The following is a 25,757-nucleotide window of genomic DNA, read 5'->3' on the forward strand; positions in this document are numbered from 1 at the left end:
CACTCTTGGAGAGCCCAGGGGACAGCATGACTGAGGCTGCAAAGTCCTGAGCCAGGATCCACCTGGCTCCTGTTGTGTGATGAGGAAATGCCCAGAGAAGGGGTGATGGGATTATGTGATTGCTCAAGACACAAAGCGGCACTGGGCATCTCCTTTCTGATTTATTTTTATTTTTATTTTTTGAGACAGTGTCGGGCCAGGTGCAGTGGCTCAAGCCTGTAATCCCAGCACTTTGGGAGGCCAAGGCAGGTGGATCACAAGGTCAGGAGATTGAGACTATCCTGGCCAACATGGTGAAACCCTGTCTCTACTACAAATGCAAAAATTAAATGGGTGTGGTGGTGAACACCTGTAATCCCAGCTACTCAGGAGGCTGAGGTAGGAGAATCACTTGAACCCAGGAGGCGGGGGTTGCAGTGAGCTGATTTTGTGCTCCTGCACTCCAGCCTGGGCGACAGAGCAAGACTTAGTCTCAAAAAAAAAAAAAAAAAAATCCAGTTGGGCGAGGTGGCTCATGCCTGTAATCCCAGCACTTTGGGAGGCTTAGGCAGGCAGATCCTAAGATCGGGAGATTGAGACCATCCTGGCTAATGGTGAAACCCCATCTCTACTAAAAATACAAAAATTAGCTTAGTATGGTGGCGTACCCTGCTCACACCTCTCCTAGTCCAGCCAGCCCCATCACCTCCCACCCGGTGCAGCGGCTTCCACCCTGGTCCTCCCGCTCCACCCTCACTGTCAGCCCTACAGTCAGTTCTCTGCACAGCGGCCAGAGGGCGTCCGTGAGCACCCGAATCAAGTCACCTTCCTTCTCGACCAAGGACCGCACCCCCCGAGGCCATGTGTCCCCAAAAAAACCTGTCCCTGTGAGCCAAAGTGTGTTTTTTTTTTAGGAGTCACACCTGGCCACACTGATGTCCAGCATAATATTCCTGGGGAGCGTTGGGATCCCACGAAGGCAAACTACCCAGTTCCTGGCTCTGACTTCCATGTGAAAGAAAATCGGGCCTTGCCCCTCCTGACTTAAACTCTCAATTTCTCTTCCAACTCAGGAATGCAGGGCCTGGTGTGTCTCATTCCTAAACACACCCGGTCCTGCTCTCTCCTGCTCTCTCAGTTTCAGCCACATCAGGCTTGTGTGTGTGTGTGTGTGTGTGTGTGTGTGTGTGTGTGTGTGTGTGTTGGTTCCCAGATCCCCAGCCTAGGGGCCTCATCCCTGGCTCATTGTCCAGGAGCCCCTCCCTGCATCCTAACAAGCTCTGTGCCTTGGCTTGTGGGTCCGGGGCCTGCCAGCCCTCTTCCCCTCCACGCTGCAGGCCTATGGAAAGTGCCTCTGTCAGTTTAATGAGTTGAAAGATGCCCCCACCCTAAAAGGAATGCCCACATTCCAGAACCTGTGAATGTGACCTTACTTGGAGTAAGTGTCTTCAAAGATGTCATTCAGTGGAGGATCTTGAGATGAGATCATCCTGGATTAGGGTGGTTGGCCCCGAAATCCAATGACGGGTGTCCTTACAAGAGACAGAAAAGGAGACACAGACGCACACAGCGGGGAGGGCCGTGGCAGAGACTGGAGCAATGCAGATATGACCCCAAGGAAGGCTCAGGATGGCTGAAACCACCAGGAGGCAGGAGAGAGCCGCCCCCACTTGTTAATGCCGGGTGCAATGGCTCACGCCTGAAATCCTAGCACACTGGGAGGCTGAGGTGGGTGGAGTTCAAGACCAGCCTGGTCAACATGCGGAAACCCTGACTCTATGAAAATACAAAAATTAGTTGGGCATGATGGTGGGTGCCTGTAATCCCAGCTACTCAGGAGGCTGAGGTGGAAGAATCGCTTGAACCCAGGAGGCAGAGGTTGCAGTAAGCCAAGATCATGTCATGGCACTCCAGCCTGGGTGATAGTGAGACTAAATCTCAAAAAAAAAAAAGAGTGAAAGAGAAAAAAGAAAAAGACAAAAGGTCTTTCAGGAAAGAGGGGCTCTCCTGGAGCCAGAGTGAATATCTGCTTCTCCCTGGTGGGAGAGTTGAAGAAATTAGGGCACAGGGGTGGGGTCCCTGGCAGGTGTGGGTGGGGCAGAGGGAACCACCAGCTGACCCCAGGGCTGGGTTATCCTTCCTCTGCACATACCCTGACATGAATTATCATAGGAAAAAATGTTGCAGGTCCTCTTGTCTGAATCACTTTGTCACTTAATTATTCACTTAGCGAACACTCAGAGGGTCAGATTTGGGGCAAGCGTCACTCTGGCCACTGGTGATGCAGATTATTAGGATGTGAGTGGTGACCTCAAGGGAACTCACAGTTGCCACGGAGTGGGGGACATTTTCAAGTATTCTCCTGCAATTGTCACTGCTGCCCCTCTGACAAAGAGGGAAGGTGTCTTACTTAAAAATTATGGAGTTTGGGGCCGGGCGCAGTGGTTCACGCCTGTAATCCCAGCACTTTGGGAGGCTGAGGTGGGTGGATCACGAGGTCAAGAGATCGAGACCATCCTGGCCAACATGGTGAAACCCCGTCTCTACTAAAAATACAAAAAATTAGCTGGGCATGGTGGCACGTGCCTGTAATCCCAGCTACTCAGGAGGCTGAGGCAGGAGAATTGCCTGAACCCAGGAGGCAGAGGTTGCGGTGAGCTGAGATTGCGCCATTGCACTACAGCCTGGGTAACAAGAGTGAAACTCTGTCTCAAAAAAAAAAAAAAAAAAAAATCACGGAGTTTAGCCAAGGCAAGATGGCTCACACCTGTAATCCTAGCACTTTGGGAGGCTGAGGTGGGTGGATGACCTGAGGTCAGGAGTTCAAGACCAGCTTGGCCATCATGGTGAAACCCCATCTTTAAACAAAACAAAACAAAAAAAGAAAATAAAAAAGAAACCCCATATCTTCTAAAAATACAAAAATTAGCCAGGGATGGGGGTGCATGCCTCTAATCCCAGCTACTTGGGAGGCTGAGGCAGGAGAATTGCTTGAACCCAGGAGGCAGAGGTTGCAGTGAGCTGAGATTGCACTACTGCACTACAGACCGGGCGACAGAGTGAAACCCCACATCAAAAATAAATATACAAATAAATAAATCACGGAGTTTGAAAAAATCAGACTCCGTCTCCTCTCCAGTAAGTGTAATGTCAACAGAAAGTGCTCTCAGGTATGTGGGAGAGAAGATAAGTGCACGTTCTTTAAGGCCTAGATTATTTTTTTTGACATGGAGTTGCACTCTGTCTCCCGGGCTGGAGTGCAATGGCACACTGCAACCTCTGCCTTGGTTCAAGAGAGTCTCCTGCTTCAGCCTCCCCAATAGCTGCAATTATTGGCCTGCACCACCACGCCTGGCTAATTTTTGTATTTTCAGTAAAGACAGGGTTTCATCCTGATAGCCAGGCTGGTCTGGAACTCTTGACCTTGTGATCTGCCCGCCTCAGCCTCCCAAAGTGACCTAAGTCAGCCGGCCTAGACTTTCATAGAAAACATAGATAGATGCTTCTTGGTTGTGTTGTGCCATTTTTAGTTTTTTTTAGTTTTTTGTTTTTAGACAGTCTTGCTCTGTCACGCAGGCTGGAGTGCAGTGGCACAATCTTGGCTCACTGCAACCTCCACCTTCCAGGTTCAAGCGATTCTCCTGCCTCAGCCTTCCGAGTAGCTGGGATTAATTTTTGTATTTTTAGTAGAGACAGGATTTCACCATGTTGTCCAGGCTGGTCTCAAACTCCTGACCTCAGGTGATTCACCCCGCCTTGGCCTCCCAAAGTGTTGGGATCACAGGTGTGAGCCACCGCGCCTGGCCAATTTTTAGTTTTTAGTGGAATTTTGGTGCATTGAGATTTCTTATTTTTATTTTTATTTTCTCTTTCTTTTCTTTTCTTCTTTTTTTTTTTTTTTTTTGGTGACAGGGTCTTCCTCTGTTGCCCAGGCTGGAGTGCAGTGGCATAATCATGGCTCACTGCAGCCTTCATCTCCTGGGTTAGGGTGATCCTAACCCAGCTTCCTGAGTAGCCAGGACTACAGGCACTTGCCACCAAGCCAGAATAATTTTTATTTTAATTTTTTTTTTGAGACGGAGTTTCGCTCTTGTTACCAAGACTGGAGTGCAATGGCACGGTCTTGGCTCACCGCAACCTCCGCCTCCTGGGTTCAGGCAATTCTCTTGCCTCAGCCTCCTGAGTAGCTGGGATTACAGGCACGCGCCACCATGCCCAGCCAATTTTTTCTTATTTTTAATAGAGATGGGGTTTTACCACGTTGACCAGGATGGTCTCAATCTCTTGACATTGTGATCCACCTGCCTTGGCCTCCCAAAGTGCTGGGTTTAGAGGCATGAGCCACCGCGCCCGGCCCAATTTTTAATTTTTTTTTTAGAGATGGGGTCTTGCTATGTTGACCAGGCTGGTCTCGATCTCCTGACCTCATGATCCACTGTCCTCGGCCTCCCAAAGTGCTGAATTACAGGCATGGGCCCTGGTGCCTAGCCGAGCATGGCTAATATTTAGGGAGACCTGGGACAGGTCTCTTTCCTTTTTTTTTTTTTTTTTTTTTGAGACAGTCTTGCTCTGTAACCCAGGCTGGAGTGCAGTGGTATAATCTCTGCTCACTGCAACCTCCATCTCCCAAGTTCAAGTGATTCTCCTGCTTCAGCTTCCCGAGTAGCTGGGACTACAGGCACACACCACCATGCCCAGCTAATTTTTGTTTTTTTAGTAGAGACAGGGTTTCACCACATTGGCCAGGCTGGCCTTCAACTCCTGACCTCAAGTGATCCACCTGCCTTGGCCTCCCACAGTGTTGGGATTACAGGGGTGAGCTGCTGTGGCCAGCCTGGGGCAGGTTTTCTGCTAAGTGCTTTAGGTATATTTGCTAATGTTATGCATGCTTGCTCTATTCCTGGCCTGGATAAAGCGCTTCTTGGGGATTAGCTGTCTTGAGTTCTAGCTCCAGGAGAGTGAGAAAGGAGGGCTTGCGACGTTTGATTAGTCAGTCCTGTTATACATGGAAGAAAACTGAGGCTCTGAAAGGTTTTGTCATTTGTTCAAGGAAATGTAGTGAGCAGAACTTGGACTTGGCATCCCCACCCCACCCCCAGAAGCTGGGGTCCCCACTGCTATATATATATATATATATGTTTTTTGAGATGGAGTCTCGCTCTGTCACCCGGGCTGGAATGCAGTGGCACGATCTCAGCTCACTGCAACCTCCACCTCCCAGGTTAAAGTAGTTCTCCTGACTCAGCCTCCTGAGTAGCTGGGACTACAGACGCACACCACCATGCCCCGCTAATGTTTTGTATTTTTTGCATAGACGGGGTTTCACCATGTTAGTCAGGATGGTCTCGATCTCCTGACCTCATGATCTGCCTTCCTCGGCCTCCCAAAGTGCTGGGATTACAGGTGTGAGCCACTAAGCCCAAACCCTCATCGCTATATTCTTTTGCTTCCTAAAGGCACTACCTCGCCCAGATGTCACAGCACCTTTATGAGGACTGGACTTCTGTTTCCTGTTACTTCTATTTTTTTTTCTTTTCCTTTCTCTTTCTTTCTTTCTCTCTCTCTCTCTCTCTCTCTCTCTCTCTCTCTCTCTCTCTTTCTTTCGAGACAGAGTCTTGCTCTGTCACCCAGGCTGGAGTGTGTGATCTTGGCTCATTGCAGCCTTCACTTTGGGGTTCAAGTGATTCTTCTGTCTCAGCTTCCTGAGTAGCTGGGATTATAGGTGCACATCATCACACCTGCCTAATTTTGTAATTTTAGTAGAGACGAGGTTTCATCATGTTGGCCAGGCTGGTCTCAAACTCCTGATCTCAGGTGATCTGCTCACCTCAGCCTCCTGAAGTGCTGGGATGACTGGCCTGAGGCACTGCACCAGGTCTCTATTTATTTCTTTATTTCTTTATTGAGATGGAGTTTCGATCTTGTCACCCAGGCTGGAGTGCAGCGGTGCAATCTCAGCTCACTGCAAACTCCACGTCCCAGGTTCAAGTAATTTTCCTGACTCAGCCTCCTGAGTATCCGGGACTACAGGCACACACTACCATGCCTGGCTAATTTTTTGTATTTTTAGTATAGACGGGGTTTCACCATGTTAGCCAGGATGGTCTCGATCTCCTGACCTCATGATCTGCCTGCCTCAGTCTCCCAAAGTGCTGGGATTACAGGCATGAGCCACCATGCCCGGCCTATTTTATTTTATTTTATGAGACACAGTCTTGCACTGTTGCTCAGGCTGGAGTGCAGTGGTGCAATCACAGTTTACCGCAGCCTCGAACTCCTGGGCACAGGCCATTCTCCTGCCTTGGCCTCCCAAAGTGCTGGGATTACAGGTGTGAGCCACCGTGTCTAACTCTGGCTCATTTTTCAAAGGAGGCCACTGCGACTCAGAGAGGTGAAGTTACTTGCTTAAGGAAATACAGCAGCAGAATGGAGGAGCTGGGATTCAAACCCAGGGCTGCCCAGCTCTGGAGCCCAGTGCTCTGCTACTTCTGTTGAATGAGCAGGTTGTTAAGAGCAGGCCTGGGGTGCTCCTGCTTGAAGTATGGCTTCCGCAGACTGGGCAAGAGCCAGGGCTTGAGCTGAGGGTCTCAGTGGCTTGTCTGGAGATTTGATTCCTGGAACTCATCAAAGAGCACTGGCCCCCAAGACCCCAGACTCACCTCAGTTTTGGGGTTACAAGTTGTGATCTAAAAAATCATCACATAAGAACATAATGATGGCTGGGTGTGGTGGCTCACTCCTGTAATACCAGCACTTTGGGAGGCCAAGGCAGGCTGATCACCTGAGGTCAGGAGTTCGAGACCAGCCCGGCCAACATGGTGAAACCCCATTTTTACTAAAAATACAAAAATTAGCCAAGTGTGGTGATGCTTGCCTATAATCTCAGTTACTCAGGAGGCTGAGGCAGGAGATCGCTTGAACCCGGGAGGCAGAGGTTGCAGTGAGCCAAGATGGTGCCACTGCACTCCAGCCTGGGTGACAGCGTGAGACTCCCTCTCGAACAAACAAAAAACAAACAGAATGTAATGATGGCGGGGTGCAGGGGCTCAGATTTGTAATTCCAGCGCCTTGGGAGGCAGAGGTGGGCAGATCACTTGAGTCTAGGAGTTCAAGACCATCCTGGACAACATGGCAAAAGCCCACCTCCACTCAAATTACAAAAATTAGCCAGGCATGGTGGTGCACACCTGTGGTCCCAGCTACTAGAAAGTCTGAGGCACAAGAATTGCTTGAAGCCGGGAGGTTGTAGTGAGCCAACACTGCTCCATTGCACTCCTGCCTGGGTGACAGAGACTGTCTCAAAAAAATTTTATTTTTTCAATTAAAAAGACTATAATAAGAAATGACACAAAGTTCTCCCTGGTGTGTATGTATTTCTTTTTCTTTTTTTTTGTTTCACAGATGCCTAAACTTTTTATTTCACTCAGCTATGCAAGTTGTGAGGCCGAGGACATGACTGCAAACAAGGTTTAATTTAAATGAATAGCCAGGCATGATGGTTCACACCTGTAATCCCAGCACTTTGGGAGGCCTAAGGGGTGAATTATCTGAGGTCAGGAGTTCCAGACCAGCCTGGCAATATAGTAAAACCCTATCTCTACTAAAAATACAAAAAATTAGCTGGGTGTGGTGGCACATGTCTCTAAACCTAGCTACTTGGAAAGCCAAGGCAGGAGAATCGCTTGAAACCAGGAGGCAGAGGTTGCAATGTGCTGAGATAGCATCATTGCACTCCAGCCTGGGCAACAGAGCAAGACTCCATCTCCTACCCCTCCCCACCACCAACAAAAAAAATTGATTACATAAATAAGCTTTCTTCCCCATGAAAAGACTACTTGTTATTTCACACTTGGTCTAACGTAGGCATCCCCATTTTTCTTCCATCACATAATCTGTTTCTCTGATTAAGTTGGCAATATCTGCTAGGATCCACAGAACGCAGGAGAAACAGCAGTTATTTCTCAAGGTTTGAGAAATCTGGTCCACCTTTAGTGTGACTTCCTGAGAATTCTGCTCCACTGAAGTCAAAACCAGGATTTTCGTTTTGGAATCTCTCTAATGTAAGCTTTCTCTGCATTTGGTCTTGTACCCAAGGATCAGCTGCATATTCAGATTCTAGGAGAGAAGTCCAACAATTTGCTGCATCTCTGCCTTGGTAAGAACAATACGAACCATTTTTCTATCCTCCAAAGTCCATGTTCCCTCATCAGCTATTGTAGATCAAAGAGTTTGCCCTTGAGGATCTCGTGGCCGCCCACCGCCAGTGCCACATGCTGGCTTTGCAGGCCGCACTGGATATCCTGGGTGCACGTGCCTGGTGGCACCTGAACTTCAATAAACACCTCCTCCAGGGTCTGGTACCACTGACCCCACGGGGTCCCGCACAGAACCACCCGACTCTGCTCCTCAAATGGGGCCGACATACCCCAGTTGCCTCCCGGCCGCAGCCGCCTTCTTTTTTTTTGAGACAGAGGCTAGAGTGTAGTGGCACAATATCAGCTCACTGTAACCTCCTCCTACTGGGTTCAAGCGATTCTCCTGCCTCAGCCTCCCATGTAGCTGGGATTACAGGCGCCTGCCACCGCTCCCAGCTAATTTTTGTATTTACAAAATACAAAAGAGACAGGGTTTCACCATCTTGGCCAGGCTGGTCTCGAACTCCTGAACTTGTGATCTATCTGCCTCAGCCTGCACCTGGCCATATGTGTGTATGTGTGTGTGTGTGTGTGTGTGTGTGTACATATATGTATGTTTTTCCTTTTTGCAGAGATAGGGTCTCACTATGTTGCTCAGGCTGGTTTCAAACTCCTGGTCTCAAGTGATCCTCTACCCGCCTTGGCCTCCCAAAGTGCTGGGATTACAGGTGTGAGCCACCGTGCCCTGCCTATATCTATATAATCTTAAAATCCTTATAGACTTAGCAGAGAGTTATGCCCATTTTTCAATTGACGAAACAGAGGCACAGAGAGGTTAGGCCACTTGCCCAAGGTCACACTGCATTTCTTATTTGCATTTTTTTGGTGTATTTTTATTTTTTATTGTATTAGAAAATGACTGAGGCCAGGAGCAGTGGACCACACCTATAATCCTAGCACTTTGGGAGGCCAAGGCAGGTGGATTGCCTGAGCTCAAGAGTTCCAGACAAGCCTGGGCAACATGGTGAAACTCCTTCTCTATTAAAATACAAACAATTAGCCGGGCTTGGTAGTGCATGCCTATAGTCCCAGCTACCCAGGAGGCTGAGGCAGGAGAATCACTTGAACTTGGGAGGTGGAGGTTGCAGCGAACCGAGATCACACCACTGAACTCCAGCATGGGCATCAGAGCAGTCAGGAGTCACCAAACAATAACCTAGATCTTCACACCCATCTGGGTGGGCCTGACCGAACAAAGGTGTGGAATAGCACGGGAATGAGGAAGTTCACCCTCATGCTTTATGTTCAGAGCAACTTGTTCCAGAGAAAAGATAAGCAGAGTATACAGTATATACTCCTAGTGTAAGAAATGAAAAATGTGGCCAGGTGTGGAGGCTCACACTTGTAATCCCAGCACTTTGGGAGGCCGAGGTGGGTGGATCACTTGAGGTTGGGAGTATGAGACCAGCCTGACCAACATGGTGAAGCTGTCTCTACTAAAAATACAAAATTAGCTGGGGGTGGTGGTGCACACCTGTAATCCTAGCTACTCAGGAGGCTGAGGCAGGAGAATTGCTTGAACCTGGGAGGTAGAGGTTACAGAGAACTGAGATAGCGCCATTGCACTCCAGCCTGGGCAAGAAGAGCAAAACCACTTCTCAAAAAAAAAAAAAAAAGGAAAAGGAAAATGTATTTCCTGTAGCATCTCAGGAAAGGCACAGGAGAGGCTGGGAACACTGGTTCCTGGTTTGTGGGTGTGAAATTGGATGGCAGGGTGGGAGGGAGGACTTTCACTCTGCACCCTTTCCAGTTTTGTATTGTGATTACACAGTCAAAAAATAAAACTGAACATTTAGAAATTGCGTTTATGCTTACGTAAGCACAGACTCACTCTCTTGGAAGAAGCACAAAAATGCTTTTTTTAAAAAAAAGAAAAAAAAGGCCAGGTGCAGTGGCTCATGCCTATAATCCCAGCACTTTGGGAGGCTGAGGTGGGCAGATCACTTGAGGTCAGGAGTTTGAGGTCATCCTGGGCCAACATGATTAAACCCCATCTCCAGTAAAAATACAAAAGTTAGCTGGACATGATGGTACATGCCTGTAATCCCAGCTACTAGGGAAGCCTGACCTTCCCTAGGGAATCTCAACTACTCCTAAAATCGATTGAACCTGGGAGATGGAGGTTGCAGTGAGCAGAGATCCCACCACTGCACTGCAGCTTGGGTGACGGAGCGAGACTCTGTCTCAAAAAAAAAAAAAAAAAAAACAACTAAAAAAAAAACAAAGCCCAAGAATTTGGGAAAAGTTTGCATGTGGGTGCACCAGATGTCTGGCCAAGATAGACAAGCCAAGCAGTGGGCTTTAAGAAAACAAAAGAAAACAAAAACCCAGAAGCAAAAACGTGTGGGTCCTCTTCCCACTAAGATCTTCCCCTCACTATGTGCCCCACTCCTCACCCTGGGTAGGTTCCTTGGTAGTGTTTTTGTAAGTTCCCAGAACTGTACATACCCTAAGGCATTGTGCACTTTCGTGTCTGTGACACTTTTGTATGACGTTCACAGGGAGCTGGTGTATAGTGGAGACTTGGGGGTGGGGATGGCAACCCTGGGGATTTGTGACACCAATGAGGTCAGTCAGGTCAGTTCTGCAGTCACCTTGGTGCCTGGGATACTTTGGTAAACATCTCTTAGCTCTGTTATTCCAGGGGTCACCTCCTGATGGGGGTGGCATCTCCTGGCTTAATGTGGCTGCTCTTCAAAGTGACACTGTATTACCTTTGGGGAAAAGCCTGGAGACGTGACCTGTCTAGCAATTGCCACTGGCTATATACATCTGTGGGCTGCTAAGCAACTGAAGCATGGCAGGAGCCACTGAGGAACAGAGTCTAAGTTTATTGAATTTGTAAGATGTTTTAATTAACGGTATATATAACTTTCCAGTCATTACACAAAGTCCTCCTGGCCTGACAGAGCTGCCCCTAGACCGTTTTCAGTGCTTAAACTGTTTCAGTGGGAAGGGAAAGCAACTCTTAGCCTGACTTTTTTTTTTTGAGACAACGCTCTGTCCCCCAGGCTGGAGTGCAGTGGCAGCACGTTTGCTCACTGCAACCTCCACCTCCCAGGTTGAAGGGATTCTCACGCATCAGCCTCCTGAGTAGCTGGGATTACAGGCGTGTACCACCATGCCTGGCTAATTTGTTATTTTTAGTAGAGATGGGGTTTTCATCATGTTGACCAGGCTGGTCTCAAGCTCCTGACCTCAGGTGATCTTCCTACCTTGGCTCCCAGAGTGCTGGGATTACACCCATGAGCCACTATGCCTGGTCCAGTTTGACTTTTATAGTTTTTTTTTTTTTTTCTTGAGACAGGGTTTCACTTTGTCACCCAGGCTAGAGGGCAATGGCACAAACACAGCTCACTGGGTCATCTACTTCTTGGGCTCAAGTGATCCTCCTGCCTCAGTCACATAAATAGCTGGGTCTATAGGTGTACGCTGCCACCCCCGGCTGAATTTTTATTTTTTGTAGACATGAGGTTTCTCAGTGCTGCCCAGGCTGGTCTCAAACTCCTGAGCTCAAGTGATCTGCCCACCTTGGTCTTCCAAAGCCCTGTGGTGACAGCCCTGAGCCTTGCTCCTGGTCTTTATACAATGTTTCCACTTGGGAACATGTTGCAGCAAAGCAGTGATACATTGTTTTAAGCCTGAGTAATTACTTACCTTATAATAAAACCAGCTCTTTAAAAAAAGTTACAAAGTAAAAGCAGCTTCAGTGGCCTACAAATAAAGCCAAGGCAGGAAATGGGGCTTCTCTAGGGTGGGGCGAGTCCTGGGCAGGCCCTGGAGTTCCGGTTTGGCCAAGTTCAGGACGTGCAAGCAGTTCTAGCAGGAAAGGAGTGATACGGAATTAAGAGGCCAGACCCTGGGTTGCCCCCTTGGCCCCAGGGCAGCGGTCTGTTGGAAAAGCCAGGGGCCCTGAAGAAAAGGAGGAGTATTAGGAACTACACCCTGCCTCCCCCAACCTTCATCAAAAAATGATCCCCAAGGCCAGTGTGCTTGGGTCTCTGGTTGTTTGTACCCAGAGTCTGGGTGGAAGTTCTCCAACCCACTTCAGGCCCAGGAAGGGAGACTTATCTTTCTCTTGCAGGGTACTTGCCTCCAGCCCATCCCACCCTCCCATCTTGACTGCACCTGGAGGGATGCCCAGGTCCTCACTCCACCCCCCCAAACCAGCAGAACCCTCAAACAGAGTCACAGGACTTCTCTCCTGAGGTTTAGCATCAGTCTTTAATGCTGTCGCACTGCATCAACAAGTCACACACTTTGGTCTCATGTTGGCAGTGGCAACTTACAATGAGTCTAAAGGTCTGAGCACCCAACTGGTGTCGAGGGAACAGACATTTGTTCCAACTCCCCCTCCTTCCCCAAGATTTCTTCAGAATTCCATTATGGCCCTGTACAGAGAGCAGCGGCTGCTGGGGACTGGTTTTATTTGAGTGTACACCAACTATACACGGAATTAATTATAAAAACATATTTACAGACGTTCCACAGTGCTCCTGTAATCAGAAGCAAAGACCCTTTTATCAAAAGGGATTATATCTAGGGCTGTGCAAAACTCAAAAGGATCAGATCCCTTTGAAAGAGTCCAGAGTCCATGAAACAAAAAATTACCTAGGCCACTGGTACGGCCCAGGTGTGACAAGATTGCCTGACAGAAATGGAAAGTGTGACCCACAGTGAGCACATTCAGCTTCCCTAGAGCCAGAGGTCCGGAGGGTCCCTTGCTGGGGCCGGGCTTCCACACCCTCCAGCGAGAGGTGCTGCACTTACTGGAGTCACTTGCTGGAGACTGGCTCCCTTGGTCCTGCTGGAACAAGAGGTATTGCTTGTGGGCGCCAGCCAGGCAGTTCTGCAGGAATAGTTTAGAGGTTCTCAATTTGAGATGGCCAAAGAGAAGACAGGATTCTTCAGGGGAAGATTAAGACATGGGAGACAAATACAGAATAAATCACAAACTGATCACACAACAGAGACGGAGGAGTGTACAGGGTCTGGCGGCAGCTTGACACCATCTACCAGCCAGAAGCAAAGGGACACAAGCATCAAGTCCAGCTGCTGGTCTGTCTGCCTCTCACCCCTGGACAGGGACTGGAGGAGGAGGATGTGGGCCCCTCCTGGGAGGGCTGCCGGACCCAGTGGGGCAGACTGGAATGCCTTTTCCTGCTGTTCCCACCACCTGATGTCCTATTGCTCAAAAAACCACTTAAGTCTAGTGTATGACTCTGAAAGATTGTAATATATGCTCTGGAAAACATTCAGCAGTATGAAAACCCTCCCTGGGCCCTCCGCCCTCTCATGGTCCACAATAGGTAGAAAGGTCCAGAAATCCTTGAGCTCTGGAAAGGTCCCTAGTCAGTCTGGAGAGCTCAGGTAGCTATATCGGAAGAACCTTCTCAAGTGCAGATCTTGATGTCTGGGGAATCCTTTCGGGGAAGATCACTTCAAACTCAATAATGAGGTCCCCACGTTTCTCGGGCGTTTTGGGGAGGGGGAGGCCTTCTCCAGGAACTTTTCGACGCATGCCAGGCCTGATGACATCTTTGAACACCACGGGTATGGTCCTGCCGTCCAGAGTAGGGACGTTCACTGTGCAGCCACACAAAGCCTTGGAAAGCAAAGGGACAGCATTAGATGGAAGCTGGCTCAAGAGGCTCAGCTCTTGCCCAGAGGCCATCTGGCAAAGAGTAAGACCCATCAGGCCTGTGCAGCCAAGACCTGGTTCCCAGATCTACACGTCACCACCATGAAAGCTCCAGCAGTCCTGTTCACTTTGTGCCCCTAACCTGGCATGTACCACATGCCCCAACACATTTGCTCAGCAAATAGTTATCTGCTTCAAAGAGCAGCCATCTACAGCCACTGCCCCACCTGGCACCTTACCTCCCGGAGGCTGATCCTGGCAGGATAAATGACATCAGAGCCATCTCTCTTAAAGATATTGTGTGGCTTGTCCTTTAAAACAAAGACAATATCAGCTGGAATGTTGTTGGAGGTCTGGTCTCCTTCCTTGGGGAATGTGATTTTGGTCCCTTCTTTCCACCCCTTCTTCACTTCGATGGTCAAGATTTTGTCTTCATTTCGAATGCTCTTTCCATCGGGGTTTAGCCGCTTGTGGGAGATTTTCATCTTCTTGGTGCAGCCGCTGTAGATCTCTTCAAGGGAGACCCGAAGGTCGTGGGTGACTGGAGGATCTTGCTTCTTTCGGGCGGGCTCTTGGGCAGGGCGGGAGCGGCCAAAGTTCATGTTGGTGAAGCCACCCATGCCCATATGGAAGCCAGAGAATGGGTCGTCAATGTCCATGCCTTCCTCCCCGTTCCGCTGCCCAAAAAAGGTGTCAAAGGGATTTCTGCCACCGAAGAATTCAGCAAACATGGCATGAGGATCTCCATGGAATGTGTAGCTGAAAGAGGTACCATTGGCACCACCACCGCTACCGCCACTGGGGCCGCTGCCCTTTAGCCCTAAAAAGCAGAATTGGAAGCAGTCAGATGGCTGAACAGCAGCCTCTCTCAAGGAGCTTCCCTTTTGGGGGCTGGGGGGAGGAAGCTTGGAAGCCATGGGGGAGGAACTTTTTTTAGCCTGTCAGGGGAGAGCGAGGAAGAACCCCAGGTTTCTACCTCTCACTGCAGCAGCAGAGACGCCCCCCACCCCAGTACTTCCGTGTAGTGTGACAGTGGCAAAGGACTCATGCAGTTAGGTATCCACCTCCAGGTGCCACCCATGCCCTACCATCCCTGGACTGACTCATCCCCCTGGCTATGTCACCAAGGATGGCTTAAGACACGGTCCAGGGTGGGCTTTCGGTAAGTGTTTACTCTCAACATTTTAGGACCACTGATGAGAAGAGTAAAAATAAGGAAAAAAAATAGATGGGGAGTTTTTGAACCCTCACACACTAGCATTCACTGCCACCATGCTTGCATAGAAAGTCAGTTCATTCCTCCAATTAAGCCCAGAATCCAGCCTGAGTCATCAACCAGCACATGGACAAAAAGCCCCGCTCTCTGCACCTGGGCGGCCGCAGTGGGCGCCGCTGCCTCCTGCGTGCCCGGCCGGGGCCAGGTCATCGCTTTCCAGGTATTATCCCATCCCCGCCCGCAAGCCCGCGAGGGTCGGCGCCCGCATTCGCAGCCCGGCGCCCGCAGCTGAACCTGAGACGCCGCCCTGCAGACCCCGGCGGCCGAACCTAGGTAAGCCCCGGCCCGCAGTGCGCTCCGCCGCGCCGTCCCCGTCGTCCGCCCTCCGGCTCCCACACGGCCCCACTGCCCCTGCACCGCACCCCGGGGCTGCTCCGGGCCTCGGGAGGACGCGCCCAGGGAGGGGCAGCCCCAGACTTGCTAGAAGATTCTGGGCGAGCGGCTGGGCCAAGGCTCCTCCTCCCACCCCGCGGCCACCAATCCGAGGGCGGAGGCCCGCTTGGCCCGAGGGCGGAGCAGCTTAGCCCCCGGGCCCGGGGCGTCCTCCCCGGAGGGGGGAGGCACCCAGAGCGGCCGGCGTGCCTCGGTTTCCCCGCCTGTCAAACGGCGGGGCCGCGCCCACGCACCTTCCTCCCCGTAGCGGTCAAAGATCTCGCGCTTGCGCGGGTCGCTTAGCACGTCGTAGGCCTCGGCGATCTCCTTGAACTTCTCCTCGGCGCCGGGCTCCTTGTTCTTGTCCGGGTGGTAGCGCAGCGCCTGGCGACGGTAGGCCCGCTTGATCTCCTCGTCCGACGCGCCGCGGGACAGGCCCAGCGTCTGGTAGTAGTCTTTGCCCATGGCCCCCGCCTGCGGCCCGCCGCCCCACAACCGCCGTACCCCGGCTCCACCGCCGCCCGGTCCCGGACTCTATATACCCGTCCGGCGGAAGCTTCCAGAGCCCGCCAGCCCCCTCCAGAACCTTCCGCCCCGCCCCCCCCAGCCGGGCCGGCCAATCGCCGCCGCCCAGTCCGCGACGCGCGACATCCGGAGCGGGGCCTCGGCGTCAACGGCCGCCCGCGCGGAGCCACACCCCCTCCTGCTCCGCCGTCGGCAACGCCTCCCCGCGGCGCGCACCCAGGTCGGAGGAGGCCCCGCCCAACTTCCGGGACGAGCCAGTGGTGGCCTTCTTTCACTCTCTACGCGGCCCCAGCGACTCTGCGCCCCGCCCTCCGCCTGAGTCAGTGGGTCGGGAGGCACGACGAAGGTGCCGTTTAGGGAAGGGGTGGGGCCTGGGGCTACCCCGACCTTTCCCCAGGAGATGATGAACTTGCCCACACTTGTCTCGTTGGGCCCGCTGTGGGCTCCCTCCGGGTGACGCTGCACGAACTGCCTGTGTCTGCCTAACCCAGGAGCCCCGTTTTATTTGTAATATGGAAATAAAAGAACGCACCAGGCTGGGCGCCGGGCCTCACGTCTGTAGTCCCATCACTTTCTGAGGCCAAGACGGGAGGATCGCTTGAGGCTAGGAGTTGGAGACCAGCCTAGGCAACATAAGGAAGCTGTTTAAAATGACCAAAAGGCAGCGCGCTGTGGCTCACGCCTGGAATCCCAGCACTTTGGGTGGATCGCCTGAGGTTAGGAGTTCGAAACCAGCCTGGCCAACATGGTGATACCCTGTCTCTCCTAAAAATAACAAATTTGTCAGGTGCGGTGGTACACACCTGTAATCCCAGGTACTTGGGAGGCTGAGGCCTGAGAATAGTTTAAACACGGGAGGCAGAGGTTGCAGTGAGCTGAGATCAGCCATTGCACTCTAGCCTGGGCAACAGAGCAAAACTCCATCTCAAAAAAAAAAAAAGGCCGGCACTTTCTGTAATCCCAGCACTTTGGGAAGTTGAGGCAGGCAGATCACAAGGTCAAGAGATTGAGACCATCCTGGCCAAATGGTGAAACCCCGTCTCTACTAAAAACACAAAAAAATTAGCCAGGCCTGGTGGCATGCACCTGTCGTCTCAGCTACTTGGGAGGGTGAGGCAGGAGAATTGCTTGAACCGGGGCGGCTAAGGTTGCAGTGAGCCAAGATCGGGCCACTGCACTCCAGCCTGGTGACAGAGCAAGACTCCCTCTCAAAACAAAAAACCAACATAATGAGAAAATAAAATGAACAAAGAACCCACCAGCACTATTCTCCCAGATGTGGGGAGAAGGCCGTTGCGACGGAGATGGCTTCTGGTCTCACCTCCTAAAGCAAGGTGAGGATCTGGACGAAAGCTCACCTCCCAAGGTCCTCCCAGTTCCACCCCCTTCACTTTACTGCCTTCTCAAGAGGACTTGCTGCTAAATTTGAAATCATCTTGTTCCTTGGCATGCATCCTCCCTCCCAGTCTGAGATTGCCACCTGGGCAGAGGCCACGTTCTGTCTGCACTGGATCACCAAGGCCTGGAATACAGAGCCTCATAAATATTCCCCGTTCTTAAGTGAATCTCTTTCTCTTCCCACTACCTTTATGATTTGGGGGACATAGGTGTGTCATACACCTTTCAAGTCCTCTGTTTCCTCAGTTGTGGGCAACGTGATCCCATTTGGTTCTGAAAGTCTGGGGTGCCTTGGTCAAGAACAGGGCTGATGGGAAGAGGAGGCTCAGAAAGGGGTTCTACTGGGGAAGGGCCCAAGGATGTGGGGGAGATTCCTGGAAGAACTGTCCGGGAGGGTCAGGGCCATGTAACACTGGCTCTGGAACCAGACAGCCGGGCTTCATTCCCGGCTCCAGCATTTCCTGGCTGAGTGACCTGGGGTTAGTTACTTAGCCATTGCTGGCCTCAGCCTCCTCATCTGTACAAAGAGGATAGCAGTCACACCCACATCAAAAGGGCTTTGAAGTTTACATGAGTTAACATTTGCAAAGTGCTCAGGACAGACATGGCACAAAGGAAGCATTGCCAAAGGGGTGACAAACCATTTTGCTTAGTGGTGTGCTCTTCAGCCATCACCCTCTTCCTGAAGCATCACAGCTGAAAGCTTCCAGTGACAGCTGTGCCTGGGCAGACAGGGATTCCTGAGGAAAAAGACCATGGCCACAGCCTGCCCTGCTGCCCATCAGGCGGAGCTGGTTCTCTCTGCCCACACAAAGACCTGCGAGGTAACCACATCAGAAAGAACTCTGGACTAGAACTGGACAACCAGGAAGGATGGGTGCTGAAATTCCCTAGACATTGATAACTGTACTTGAGCAGGGGTCCTGAACCAATCATGGGGAGAGAGAACAACATGTATATATATTTTCCTATTTTCCCCCGAGAAGGAGTGTTGCTCTGCTACCCAGGTTGGAGTGCAGTGCCATGATCTTGGCTCACTGCAACCTCTGCCTCCCGGGTTCGAGCGCTTCTCCTGCCTCAGCCTCCCAGGTAGCTGGGATTACAGGCACGTGCCACCACACCTGGCTAATTTTTGTATTTTTAGTAGAGACGGGGTTTCACCATGTTGGCTGGGCTGGTCTCAAACTCTTGACCTGGTGATCCACCTGCCTCGACTTCCCAAAGTGCTGGGATTACAGGCTTGAGCCACCGTGCCTGGCGCCCGGCTAATTTTTGTATTTTTAGTAGAGATGGGATTTCACCATGTTGGCCAGGCTGGTCTCAAACTCCTGATCTCAGGTGAGCCACCTGCCTCCGCCTCCCAAAGTGCTGGAATTATAGGAGTAAGCCACTGAACCAGTCCTCCACCTTTTTTTTTCTTGAGATAGGGTCTCACACTGTCACCCAGGCTGGAATACAGTGGCACAATCTTGGCTCACTGCAACCTCCACCTCCTGGGTTCAAATGATCCTCACGCCCCAGCCTCCTGAGTAGTTGAGATCACAGGTGCCCACCACTATGCTCGGCTAATTTTTTGTATTATATTTTTTGGTAGAGATGGGGTTTTGCCATTGTTGTCCAGGCCGGTCCCAAACACCTGAGCTCAAGTGATCTGCCAGCTTTGGCCTCCCCAAGTTTTGGGATTACAGGCATGTAACAACATCTAACACTGACATGACCAAACCGGTTCCAAGTGCTCAATGAATATTAACTCATATAATTGTCACAACAGCTCTATGAGGCTGGGCTATCTTTTTTTTTTTTTAAGATGGAGTTTCACTCTTGTTGCCCAGGTTGGAGTGCAATGGCACAATCTCAGCTCATTGCAACCTCCGCCTCCTGGGTTCAAGCGATTCTCCAGCCTCAGCCTCCTGAGTAGCTGGGATTACAGGCAAGCACCACCATATCCAGCTAATTTTTTGTAGTTTTAGTAGAGATGGGCCAGGCTGGTCTTGAACTCCTGACCTCAGGTGATCACCTGACTCAGCCTCCCAAAGTGCTGGGATTACAGGTGTGAGCCACCATGCCAGGCCAAGGCTAGGCTATTGCTACACCCATTTTACAGGTGGGGAGACTGAGATTCTGAGAGGTCATGTGACTTCCATAGGGTCACCCAGTGAGTAAAATGCTGAAGTGTTTAGCATACTGAGTGCTTTCAGTAGACACTCAGCTTGTGTATAATGTGACTTAGATGATCATAAAGCTTTAAAAAAAATTGCATTACTCCTGTCTTCAGCTTTTCATCTGTTCAAAGAGTCCTTCAGGACAGGTGTGGTGGCTCACACTTGTAATCCCAGCACTTTGGAGGCTGAGGCAGGAATACTGCTTGCGCCCAGGAGTTCCAGATCAAACTGGCCCACATAATGACTCCATCTCTACAAAGAATGAAAAAGAAAGTAGCTGGGCATGGTGGCACATGCCAGCTACTTGGGAGGCTGAAGTGGGAGGATCACTTGAGTTCAGGAGTTCCAAGCTGCAGTGAGCTATGACTCTACCTTGAGCAACAGTGAGACCCTGTCTCAGAAATAAATAAAAATCAAAATAAATTTTAATTTTTTTTCTTTGGTATCTGCAGGTAGGACAAAATAAATTTTAAAAAGATCTTCAAGGCCAGGTGCAGTGGTTTATGCCTATAATACCAGCACTTTGGGAGGCTGAGGCAGGTGGGTCACTTCAGGTCAGGAGTTTGAGACCAGCCTGGCCAACATGGTGAAAGCCTGTCTCTACTAAAAAGGTAACAATTAGGTATGGTGGCACACATCTGTAATCCCAGCTACTTGAGGCTGAAGCAGGAGAATCACTTGCACCTGGGAGGTGGAGGTTACACTGAGCTGAGATCATGTCACTGCACTCCAGCCTGGGTGACAGAGCGAGACTCCATCTTAAAAAAAAAAAAAAAAAAGGCTGGGCATGGTGGCTCACACCTGTAATCCAAGCACTTTGGAGGCCAAGGAGGGCGGGTCACCTGAGGTCAGGAGTTCAAGACCAGCCTGACCAACATGGTGAAACCCCGTCTTTATAATTAAAAAAAAAAAAAAAAAAAAAAAGACCGTCAAAAGCACTACAGCCATATAAGCCAGCAATCCCACTCCTAATGGGATACCCAGGTGAAATAAAAACTTTTGTTCATTTACGAAATTTCATGAGCAAATGTTTGCTGAGGCTTTATCAGTTATTAGTTGCAGCTGTTAAATCTGTCCTTCAGTAGATGAATGAACAAATGTGATCCATCCACACAATGGAATACTATTCAGCCACAAAAAGGAACGAGCTACAGACACACAGACAAACAAAAAAAAAACCCGTTACAGATGAACCTGAAATGCATTATATGGGTGAAAGAAGCCAGGCTCAAAAGGCTGCATGATTCCATTTTACTCGACCTTCTGGAAAAGGCAAAAGTATCAGGACAAAAAACAGATGAGTAGTTGCCAGGGGCTGGGACCTGCAACAAATGGGTAATTTGGAGAATGTTGGCGGATGATGTAAATGTTCTACATCTTGATTGTAGTGGTGGCTGCCTGACTGTATGTTTTCAGAGCTGTACACTAAAATGGGTGAATTTCACTGCATGTCAATGATACTTCAATTACAAACAAACAAAAAAAAAAAAAAAAAAAAAAAAAAACAAGGAAAAAACCAAACATCCCAGGCAAGACAGGCTAGGGCTTGGGAAACCTCTCTCTGGGATTCCTGACACAGCAGAAAATTGCTAACCAGCCCTGGCTCGTCTCATCCCAGCTTCACCTTCCTTCACACACTAGTGAGCCAGCTCAATCACACATGCCTCACAAAAACAACCAAGCCAGGTTCTGACCTGCCCTGCCCATGGGAAATAGAAAAGGAGCTTGTGAGACAAGACATGACCAAACACATCAGATCTCTGACATTAAAGTGATCTTGGGTTCCCTCAAACCTGAGGTCCCAGGAAGCCCACATCATCCTTGGAAGCTGCCACAGCCGAGGACATCTCTTGCAGTTTCTCCCTTGGAAATTACTTTAATAAAGGTACAATCAGTTCAGCAGGAACCCAACAGATCTACCAGTCACCATTATGAATCAGCCACTGTGCTGGGGCTGTGAGGACACCAGCAAGATCTAGCTGTCTCTACTGACAGGCACCGTCAGGGGGCCACGGTACAGTGTCCTCAGTGGCTTGAACAAAGTGTCCAGTCTTTATTCTAAGGGTGGATTTCATTTCTGCTGAGAGCCTGGGTACTGGAAACCAGATTGGTAAACAAGGGGTTCCTCGAGCCTGCTACACCCTCAAAAACAAAGAGGAATTTTACTTTGGAGGATGGATCCTGCCTTTCTGCCAGCTTCTTCTTCTTCTTCTTTTTTTTTTTTTTTTCCAGAGATGGAATTTCACTCTTGTTGCCCAGGCTGGAGTGCAGTGATGCCATCTTGGCTCACCAAAACCTCTGCCTCCCAGGTTCAAGCAATTCTCCTGCCTCAGCCTCCTGAGTAGCTGGGATTGCAGGCATTCGCCACCATGCCTGGCTCATTTTTTGTATTTTATTTTTAGTAGAGACAGGGTTTCTCCATGTTGGTCAGGCTGGTCTTGAACTCCTGACCTCAGGTGATCTGCCTGCCTTGGCCTCCCAAAGTGCTGGGATTACAGGTGTGAGCCCCCGAGTTTTGCTTTTGAAGGCACACAAACAAAACACCTTCATGTTTTCACCTGTTTTCCCCAGATAGCACCAGTGAAAAAGATAAGGAGTTTCCTGAAGACCACGTAGCCTTGGCTTCCTGTATTCGGAGTCAGGGATCCCCAAAGGCTACAGGTTCAGAAGTTTCCAGAGCCGAATCTGGATGACTGAGTTCCAAGCACTGACTCACCCTTGCCTCCACCTGCTCCCTTGTGAATCAGCGATCTATCTTTAAGGACTTCTCATCATGTCTCTGATGACAGGTCTGTGAATTCCGGATGGTCCAACAGCTGATGAAGGCTCAGGAGTAGGACCTGGAAACAGGAGTAAAGAAAGGTGAAGAAGTGTGCCAGGTACTGCCTGCTCTTTTGCCTGTCTGAAATCTTTTTTTTTTTTTTTTTCTTCAAGACAGATTCTTGCTCTGTCACCCAGGCTGGAGTGCAGTGGCATGATCTTGGCTCACTGCAACCTCCACCTCCCAGGTTCAAGCAGTTCTCCTGCCTCAGCCTCCTGAGTAGCTGGGATTACAGGCACCCAACACCATGCCAGGTTAATGTTTGTATTTTAAGTGGAGATGGGTTTTCGTCATCTTTGCCAGGCTGGTCTCAAACTCCTGAAGCAGGTGGTCCACCTGCTTCAGCCTTGCAAAGTGCTGGGATAATAGGCGTGAGCCACCGCACCCAGCTTGTCTGAGGTCTTGAGTGTTTGCAGGCATGAATACCCATGTGTGTGTCCCCAGCTTGCTCATAACAATCAAGGGTGCCAAAGCATGCCATGATCTCAGATCAGTACTGTCCAATAAAAATAGTGTAAGAGGGTCCAGTGCAGTGGCTCACGTCTGTAATCCCAGCACTTTGGGAGGCTGAGGCGGGCACATTACCCGAGGTTGGAGGTTCAAGACCAGCCTAACCAACATGGAGAAACCCCATCTCTACTAAAAATACAAAATTAGCCAGGGGTGGTGGTGCATGCCTGTAATCCCAGCTACTTGGGAGGCTGAGGCAGGAGAATCGCTTGAACCCAGGGGGCGGAAGTTGCGGTGAGCTGAGATCACACCATAGCACTCCAGCCTGGGCTACAAACTCTGTCTCAAAAAATATAGTGTATGGGGGCGGGGCAAGGTGGCTCATCCCTGTAATCTGAACTCTTTGGGAGGTAAAAGCAGGAGGATCGCTTGAGTCCAGTAGTTTGAGGCCAGCTTAGGCAACATAGAAGTGTTAGGATCTCCTCAAGTGTGGTGTCCAGGGTCACAGTGAGCTATGATTGCGCCACTGGTTTCCAGCTTGGGTGACGGAACAAGCAAGACTGTCCAAAAAAAAACAGAAAAACGTTGCACAACTGTCAGCCACAAATGTGAGCTCTGTTTGTGATTTTAAATGTTCTAATGGGCACACTCAAAATATAAAAAGACGCCCCAGCACGATGGCTCACTTCTGTAATCCCAGTGCTTTGGGAGGCCATAGTGGTCAGTCACTTGAGGCCAGGAGTTGGAGACCGAACCCAGCCAGAAACTGATGTATTTTTCATTTACAGGGCGTCTCAGTTTGGACCAGCCCCATTTCAAGGACTCAGTGGCCCCATGGAACCACTAGACACCATTCTGGACAACGTCAAGCAGAGACAAATATAGGGCCGAGCAGGCTGGGTGCGGTGGCTCACGCCTATAATCCCAGCACTTTGGGAGGCTGAGGCATGAGCATCACCTGAGGTGAGGAGTTCAAGACCAGCCTGGCGAAACCCTGTCTTTGCTAAAAAAAATACAAAAATTAGCTAGGTGTGGTGGCAGGCACCTGTAATCCCAGCTACTTGGGAGGCTAAGGCATGAGAATTGGTTGAACCTGGGAGGGGGAGGTTGCGGTGAATCGTCATTCTCGAATTGAACTCCATTGAACTCCAGCCTGGGGGACAGAATGAGCCTCTGTTTCCAAACCAAACCAAACCAAACCAAAGTGGGGCGGGGGCTTTCATTAAGAGCGGCAGTGAAGCCATCCCCATAATGGGGCTGGGGCTCAAGGTTGCAGGTTGGGGGTTCCCAAATGGGGAGCTTTTTGCCATCGCACATTCCCTTTCCTTCCCTCCCACTCAAGAGTCTCCTCCCGGAGTGGCCTTGCCATCCAGGCTCCTCAGCCCGCGACCCCAGTCCCTTCCTGGTGTATCCCGGGGGCCGCCCACCTCGGAAGTTAATCCGTCTGCGTCGCCTGTCATGTGGACACTGCTTTGCCTGTCACTCAACTTTTTACCCCGCCCCCCGCCTGGCCGTAACCGTCGCTTACCTTGGTTTCCACAGCGACGCCATCAGGGGTCGGGGCAAAGGGACGCGCGGCGCAGAAGCCTCCTTTGGATTGGTGGATGGCCAAGCCTCTTCTCTTTAGCCCCTCCTGCGCTCGCTCCGCCCCCTTCGGTGGGTCTCGCAAGCTGATTGGTCAATCCCCTGGTGCTAGCCCTGGTCCTGGTTCGGACCTGCCCCAAGGGGCAGGGGCGAAGGTGGTCGCCTCGTGTCCTGATTGGCCGGAGGGGCGCGCGCGGCCGGGAGGGGCGGGGCGGACGCAGAGCCGCGTTTAGTCTCTCGCAGCGGCAGCGAGTGTTCTAGGGACCCTGTGTTGTGTCGCGCTCAGTTAGGCAGCAGCAGCTGCGGAGCTGTAGCCGCCGTGGGAGTGAGCCATGAAGCACTACGAGGTAAGACGCGAGAAACGGGGACCGCGTGGCCACTGCCGACACATTCTTTTTCCTTCTTTGCGGACCATGGGACTCCACTTTCTGGTCCTGAGCCCCAAAGGAAAAGCCGGACGGCGCAGGCGCAGTGGGCCAGCGTTGCTCCCTGGGCCACTCGTAAATTCCAATGCGCATGTGCGGAGGAGGTATTTATAAATCTGCAACCCAGGCTGTTTTGGGGGTGCTTTTTCTTGGGGGTCTCTGCAGGGGCTGGGACGTTTGCAGGTTCCTTGCAGCTCCCTGAGCGGGCTGAGTTGCAGACTTTGTCATGGGAGCTACGAAGGTCCGGGACCCTTGCTCCCAAACCGAGGGAGAGGAGTCTTGCACAAATCTTGCACCACGCCGCCGCCACCAGCGTAGGAAGGGCTTTGCAATCAGTCTTCTTGTGTCCGACCTTTGGACCCCTTCCCTCGCCCGGGAGGTTCCCTAGAGGCTTAGGCGGTGAGGGAGGTGCAGCTCCACGGCTGGATTTCGCAGAGCAGCGAAGCTGATCTTGTTTTCTGGTTATCTAAGAGGTCATCTCCGTCAACCCCCGGGTGTCACCAAGGAGAAATCTTATACCACTACCAGCCACTCTTAAAGCCCAAGTCTTCTGACTCCTAACTTGGATCTCTTTTTCCCTTAAAACGAAGTCTTCTGATGTGCGTATCGCCCTAAGTGATAATGTGATATTGATAATTCAACTACTTATCCCTGAATTATTTCTGCTTTTAAGTAATTATCAAATAATAAAATTTATTATTAAAATTTAAAATAACAGTTGAGCAAGTGCTCACTCTTGTGCTAGTGAGATTCTATTACCTTGTAAAGAACTATTATTACTCCCATTTGTAAGGATGAATAAAATCTCAAAGATATCAAGTGACTTGTTCAAAGGCCCCAGCTGGTAAATGCAGAGCAGACAGAGGAACTCAGAACGACAAAGCCACTTTGCCATTTGGCCCTCAAATGAAAATTAGCAAGCAGGTCGA

At 50.6% G+C, this 25,757-nt stretch overlaps 2 protein-coding genes, 1 long non-coding RNA gene and 1 pseudogene across 10 annotated transcripts in view; 2 read left to right on the top strand and 2 right to left on the bottom strand.

Moving 5' to 3' along the window:
- Positions 1–5,642: 5,642 nt before the first annotated feature.
- LOC128930440 (nudC domain-containing protein 2 pseudogene) lies at positions 5,643–12,263 on the bottom strand (annotated as a pseudogene).
- Positions 12,264–12,379: 116 nt separating this feature from the next.
- The window catches only part of DNAJB1 (DnaJ heat shock protein family (Hsp40) member B1), a 43,334-nt gene continuing 29,956 nt past the window's right edge, over positions 12,380–25,757 (bottom strand). For 2 of the 6 annotated variants that reach the window (XM_035284998.3, XM_078360822.1), the window contains 4 exons: positions 24,348–25,439; positions 22,265–22,388; positions 14,055–14,635; positions 12,380–13,779 (listed from right to left, as the gene is read on the bottom strand). In XM_035284998.3, coding sequence (XP_035140889.1) covers positions 13,549–13,779; positions 14,055–14,546 — 723 coding nt within the window. In that variant the 5' untranslated portion in view covers positions 14,547–14,635; positions 22,265–22,388; positions 24,348–25,439 and the 3' untranslated portion in view covers positions 12,380–13,548. Of the gene's footprint in view, positions 13,780–14,054; positions 14,636–15,325; positions 15,439–15,717; positions 15,977–22,264; positions 22,389–24,246; positions 25,440–25,757 lie in introns of those variants that run through there. The other 4 variants (XM_035285000.3, XM_035284997.3, XM_035284999.3 and 1 more) reach the window with 4 other exon arrangements.
- On the top strand, positions 15,129–23,782 carry LOC144580856 (uncharacterized). 2 transcript variants are annotated; one of them, XR_013531091.1, is made up of 3 exons: positions 15,129–15,364; positions 22,338–22,427; positions 23,608–23,782. It is a non-coding gene; the product is annotated as an uncharacterized LOC144580856 (long non-coding RNA). The 2 variants fall into 2 exon arrangements; XR_013531090.1 differs by lacking the exon at positions 15,129–15,364 and adding an exon at positions 16,212–16,334.
- TECR (trans-2,3-enoyl-CoA reductase) overlaps positions 24,631–25,757 on the top strand; it is a 36,596-nt gene continuing 35,469 nt past the window's right edge. For both annotated transcript variants that reach the window (XM_078360824.1, XM_035285003.3), the window contains exon 1: positions 24,631–24,750. Coding sequence is in view for 1 of the 2 variants with exons in the window: in XM_035285003.3 (XP_035140894.1) it covers positions 24,736–24,750 (15 nt within the window). In the remaining variant the exon portion in view is untranslated. The remainder of the gene's footprint in view (positions 24,751–25,757) is intronic.

The sequence above is a fragment of the Callithrix jacchus genome, chromosome 22 (assembly GCF_049354715.1).
Source record: "Callithrix jacchus isolate 240 chromosome 22, calJac240_pri, whole genome shotgun sequence".
Classification (NCBI taxonomy): Eukaryota; Metazoa; Chordata; class Mammalia; order Primates; family Cebidae; genus Callithrix; species Callithrix jacchus.